The 5,939-nt window shown below is 39.5% G+C and overlaps 1 protein-coding gene across 1 annotated transcript in view; it reads right to left on the bottom strand.

Moving 5' to 3' along the window:
• LOC106527025 (protein EFR3 homolog B) overlaps positions 1–5,939 on the bottom strand; it is a gene marked incomplete at its 5' end in the record, with an annotated part of 27,309 nt that overhangs the window by 11,241 nt on the left and 10,129 nt on the right. Inside the window, 7 exon segments of the mRNA XM_014021780.1 lie at positions 827–878; positions 963–1,074; positions 1,147–1,299; positions 1,424–1,559; positions 2,378–2,456; positions 2,849–2,944; positions 3,066–3,212. Of these exon segments, the coding sequence (XP_013877234.1) occupies positions 827–878; positions 963–1,074; positions 1,147–1,299; positions 1,424–1,559; positions 2,378–2,456; positions 2,849–2,944; positions 3,066–3,212 (775 nt within the window).

Raw genomic sequence — 5,939 nt, 5'->3', positions numbered from 1 at the left:
TAGCATGACATTTATTAGGAATAAAGACTTCTGAATTCTGGTGCATTTCTGTGTGCGGGGGTCATTATGTTACCGCTATGCTGTGTCTAGTTAAAAACATGGTATTCTTTGGAGTGCTGGTTATCCCATTTTTTATACTGATACAAAAAATTCTTAAACAATCTGTGTTTAAAAACAAGATTAAGTGAAATTTATTGAGAAAGTATAATTCCACGTAATGTTTGGTAGAAATAGGATGTGGAAGATGTCTAATGTTGTTTTTATTTTTTATATATTCAGATATGGCGACTGTTCGAACTTTAGCTGTTTGTTTGTTTGTAGTTTTTTTTTCTAATGAAGAGGCAGACAAAAGATTTTTTCTTCTTTTCATACTCTTTTCATTCAGTGTTTGATATACATTGTTTGTTAATGTATTTTTGTTAATGTCTTTGTTTCTTTTAATAAATGAAATAAAATAAAATAAATAAATACAACTCTTTGGGTGTCATTAATGGTGAGTAGCACTGTAAATTGTTAGAAAAGCTCCAGTTTCAACCAATTTCACAGTTCGTTACAGATTAGTCTAATTATTTCTTCTGATATGAGTTTATTTGGTTGAATACATTAGTTTAGCTTCTTGTCAGCAAGGTTATATAAAAAAGTGGAGGCAAAACAAACCATGCATGGCTGAAGGAAGAAATTATTTTGAAGCTCATCCGGGGCAAGGGCTTTCATTAAGGCTGTCGGCTAATTTCATTGAATTTCTTATTAATAAAGTTACGGTAATAGAAAACCGAAATTAAGATAATCTGAAGAATAATCAGGGTTTTTACCAGCAGCTTCTCACCTGGAGGAGAGACTTCAGCAGCATCACCTGGATCATCCTGCTGCCTTCAAACCTGGAAAATAAAATAGAAACTGTTGCCTTTTTAACCTCAGTTTTACATTCATTAGGTTGTGCCATTAACAACTGTGACTGTTACCCAGAGTTGGGAGACCCCAGGGCGGGGTAGATACCAGGGACAGGAATTTTGCCCATGATGAACAGCATGACCTCTGACCTCTGGTAGACAGGAAGCGTGTTGGCAAAGGATCCTTCAGCAGCAACAACAGATTAGTCAGAACAATCAACGTGCAAATGTTCACAGACAGAAGATGACGACTGACCGATGGTTCTGATGACTGCATCCTGCAGCATTTTCTCCTCAGTAGATGTGGTTTCCTGTTTCCCAGCATTGTCATAGTAACCAATAAGCTGGTAGTCAACGCTCTGCCTGAGCTGTCGCAGTAACGTGTTGAACACTTCCAGGACTGTGGGCCCTGCAGGATGAAGCACAGCATCAAAGCGACACTCAGTTTACAGATATTTATACTTTAGACATTTACAGTGTCATTATGTGTGATATTCATTCAGAGAATGCGTGTGTTTGTGCTTCTGGCGCACCTACAGATCCTGTTGCTTCTATGACAGCAGCTTCAGAAAGAACCTCAACAATCCCAGCTCGGACTGACGCCGGACTCCTGCTGTTGGCGTCTAGGTGACCCAGCAGCTGCTGGATGACCAGGTGGGAGTGCTGAGACTAATGAAAGGAAGATTTCAGTTTCAGAACAACACACAGTAAGTATAGCTACACGAGCCACAGACTTTAAGGCCCTGTCACACTAGACAACTTATGACACATTTTTATGTCTAAATTGCTAATAAAGGTTGTGCATTTGATCAATTTGTTACAATTACATTATGTACACGCCGAACAGAATCTTCCTGTTGATTTTTTCAATTCCAGCTTCAACATAGACATCAATGTTCATGAGATGTCTAGTGTGACAGGGCCTTTAGGAGCTCAGACAGGCATGATCCTGACCCTTCAGAGCTCACAGGGAAGTCTGGATGGGGACAGAGTGAGCGAGAATGATTTAATTATTACAACCAAAATCAAACCAGTTAAGTATAATCCTTTCTCTCCAAAACCACCACTTCAGGTTTCTGAAGATGTAAAATAAGATGGTTGGGACTAAATCATCAAGGCAGCACAGCAAGGTCCTATATGGGTTTAATCCTCAGGTTGGACCTGGGGCCTTTCTGTGTTGAGTTTGGATGCTCTCCTCGTGTTTGCATGGGTTTCCACTGGGTTCTCCGGTTTCCTCCCACAGTCCAAAACACAATCTCAATGAAATTTTCCTGATTAAATACAGTAGTTCCTCAGTAGTTAAGCTTTTTTTGTGTACCTTATTGTAAAGTGTTACCGAGATGTTTTCCTAATTTGATTGTGTGCTTTACCACAACGAATTTTGAACAAAACATTGCAGATGGAGTTGAAGTTCAGACCCGGCTTTCATTCAGTAATATTTTTCACTCGTTTTGTTCCCGTTTGGAAACACGCGGTATTAAACACACCTGAATTGAAAACATGATGATCTGAAAACATCGAACAGCGAAGCCTCGTCCTTCCCACAGACTGTGGCTGTCCAGGTGCCTGAAAACGTCAACTTTACATGAGTATTTCTACTGTAACGATAAGTACTTTTTCTGTTACTTTGCTGTTATTAAACACTGTTGCTACTAGTAGAACCATTAAATTTTCATTTAATTATTTTCACCAGATGGATCAGAGATTTTGTCATAGTTTAAAAATTTCCAGTTTAAATCCATATTTAGAGTTTTACTGGAGAATTATTCTCTCACATCAGTTTAGGATAACTAGCATAATTTATTCTCTCTTTTTCTTCTATTAAAAAAAAGCCACTAATGATGAAGAAGCTAAGATACTAATATTCTGATATAAAGTTTTGCTTTCTACTGAAGTGGCAGAAAAAAAAGGATAACTAGCATAAAACAGGTCTATAATGTTCGGAGTGAGTTTCTTACATGAGCACAGGTCTGATGGCATTGTTGATGTGACAGTAAGCAGCTCGACCCAGAAGCTCCCTGAAACACATCTCTGTCTGCTCTGCAGGAGAAAGGCTGCACACAGACAGAACAAAATCAACAATTTAACTAATTAATTAATCTACAGATTTAAAATATTCTCAGAAATATTCAAATGTGTGTCAGTTCTCTGATTCGCAAGTGTAACTCTTAACACCTGTTGCTGTCCGAGTGCTGCAGGTTGACCAACAGAGCGGGAACAATCTGCTCCATGTGTCGAGGCTCCCAGATATTGACCTGCAGCTCATCATCCACCGTCTTCCTGACGACACCCTGCAGGCCACGGATCCCCGACACGCGAATCCTAAACAAACACATCAGCAGAAGTACGTTCAACTCAGTATGAACCTTAAATTCCAGACAAAATATTGCAGCTTTATTACAGATACATACAAAATTGTAAATGTCTAGTATTCTTTGAAGAAATGCATTATCACCTTGTTTTAGACTAAAAAAATAATGTTGGGGAATGACTAACAGCTTGGGATCTTTTATATTATATTTCATGTGATCTGTTAGCACTCAGACACTGCTGCACAATTTCAGCTCAATTTCCCAATCAATCTTTGACAAGTTAAAAAAGCTGCAGCAGAAATTTTGAATAGAAAAGTTAAGCAGTTATAAATTCACAGACATTATTAACTTTCTTAGCCTGGCCCTTGCCTTCCTATGGATTTCTCCCATAGACAAGGATTTCTTCGACTGAATATTACCTGAGCCAATCAGCAAACAGAAGGCGGAGTTTTGAACGACAACGTCGATTTTCTGCGCACTTTAGCTATGACAGTGGAAGAAGTGAATGAAGCCAGTCCGTGTTGATAAGGCTTCCAAATTATATTAAATTTGTCTGACAAAGCAGCAGCTCTCATTTACAGTCGTCTGGTTCGGCTCGGTACTTCTCTCCTCTCAGTAGGGTTGTTTACAGCCCACATGATTTCCTGTTAGCTTCTTAGCTTAGCCTCCTTCACAGTGGAGCTGGCTACAAACATCACAGCCAACCGATCCAATCATTTTAAACTTCAACAGAGGCCACGCCTCCAGCAAGAATAGCCAAGAGTCCAGACCCTCGTATGAAGCAAAGCGAAGAACAAGGGCCTGTTTTTAACCAGGCTATAATTTTCTGGGACCTTACTTAAAACCTACAGAAGCCGACAGCAGCCGTTTTTGGCAAGTAATTTTTTTCCCATGGTTTTCTCGAGATAATGACATATATTTTCTGTTATGTCATGATAATGAGTTAACTATGTCATTATCAAGAGATATCGATGAATGTTTTCTTGAGATAACGAGTTAATTTCCAGATGGTTTTCCTCTTGTATATCATTCAGTAACCATGGACTGTCTGTCTGTCTGTCTGTCTGTCTGTCTGTCTGTCTGTCTGTCTGTCTGTCTGTCTGTCTGTCTGTCTGTCTGTCTGTCTGTCTGTCTGTCNGTCTGTCTGTCTGTCTGTCTGTCTGTCTGTCTGTCTGTCTGTCTGTCTGTCTGTCTGTCTGTCTGTCTGTCTGTCTGTCTGTCTGTCTATCTTGGTATTTAAGTTTCAGATCTCTTTTGCAAGGGTAGCCTGGGCCTGAAGGCAACCTATTATCCATGCATCCATCCATCCATCCATCCATCCATCCATCCATCCATCCATCCATCATCGATACCCACTTCTTCCTTTCAGGGTCACGTGGGTCACTGGTGCCCATATCTAGCAGTCACAGTGCGAGGGGCGGGGTACACCCTGGACATGTCGCAAGTCCATCACAGGGACGCACATAGAGACAAACAAGACAAACAACCATTCACTGTCTCCCTCACACCTAGGGACAATTTAGAGTTACCAAATGTAGTGATTAATACACCTACACTTCTTATAACAAACTTTATTATAAGGAAATTCACGGGTTCTTCTGTTTAAGGAAACAAACAACCTCTCTGTGTAAATATGAGAACGCATAAATAAGAATAAACGGCATCATTTATTTATAGAATCAAATTAAATCACTAATGTACAGCTTATTGTGGATAATCATATTTTGTTAAAAGTTTTAACATCAACAACAATCAGTATGCGTCCACACTAACTAATCATCAATATGACAACTCTAACAGAAACAGCAGGACTTCAGGTTTAAGGTCTTAATAAACCAGACGTTTGCAAGTACATTAAACTTAGATGGCAATGCAAAAGTCAAGAAATAGAAGGAAAGGAGGACGTTAGCCCTAACGTTTTATCTTATCAAAATGTGAGAAAACCAGAACAAAGCATCTCTCAGTTGCATCAGACAGACGCCGGTACGCTTATCAAAACATTCAGCTTCTACCAGGAGGTGTCTTCACCATCAGGGTCAAGCGTTTAGGAAGTTTCACTCAGGTCAGCAAGAGATTCTGGTCAGGCTAGCCTTACTTCCAGGACAAACTTCCAGTGTTTTGATTTTTCAGCGTCTCCGGAAATCTGCCTCAGGTCCGGTGAGAGAGTCAAATCCAATTCGGTTCTCTTTTCAAAATAAAAGACTTCTCAATAAAAGTTTTACAAAAATGAATGGAGCATCAAAGCTGGATGTTTTGGTCATGATTAATGGTCCCGACCTGTGGCAAAAGATTTGCTCATTAGCACTTGATGTCAAATCTCATTTCTGAATGCTGATTTTCCTGGAGAGGGACAAACAGCTTCTCCTCGTTGGGACAAAGATGGTGTCTGACTGTTGAGTGGCTTGTCCTGGGTTAGTTTCTACAGAGAAAAATACTAAGGACGCGCCCTCGACTTTTGGGTTAGTCAACAGGTGGATCTGAAGTTGAGTCTAAGAACTTGCCATTGCCATCGGTCTGGTAAACACAGTGGTGAATGTCTGCACATTAACACAAAGAACCAAGGTCAGGTTGTGCTGTTCTCAGTGCTTTGGCAGGACAAATACTAAATGACAAGAACTAGGTTTTAATGAAATAGAAGTGAATCATTTCAACTAAAATAAAACAAGATATTTTTCTAAGATTCAAGCACAAATAACCATAAATATTTCAGAATAAAACATAATGAACTAAATCATAG

Source organism: Austrofundulus limnaeus, unplaced genomic scaffold, assembly GCF_001266775.1.
Source record: "Austrofundulus limnaeus strain Quisiro unplaced genomic scaffold, Austrofundulus_limnaeus-1.0 Scaffold305, whole genome shotgun sequence".
NCBI classification, from domain to species: domain Eukaryota; kingdom Metazoa; phylum Chordata; class Actinopteri; order Cyprinodontiformes; family Rivulidae; genus Austrofundulus; species Austrofundulus limnaeus.
The sequence above is the reverse complement of the archived record's forward strand: the minus strand, read 5'-3'. Positions and strand labels throughout refer to the sequence as shown.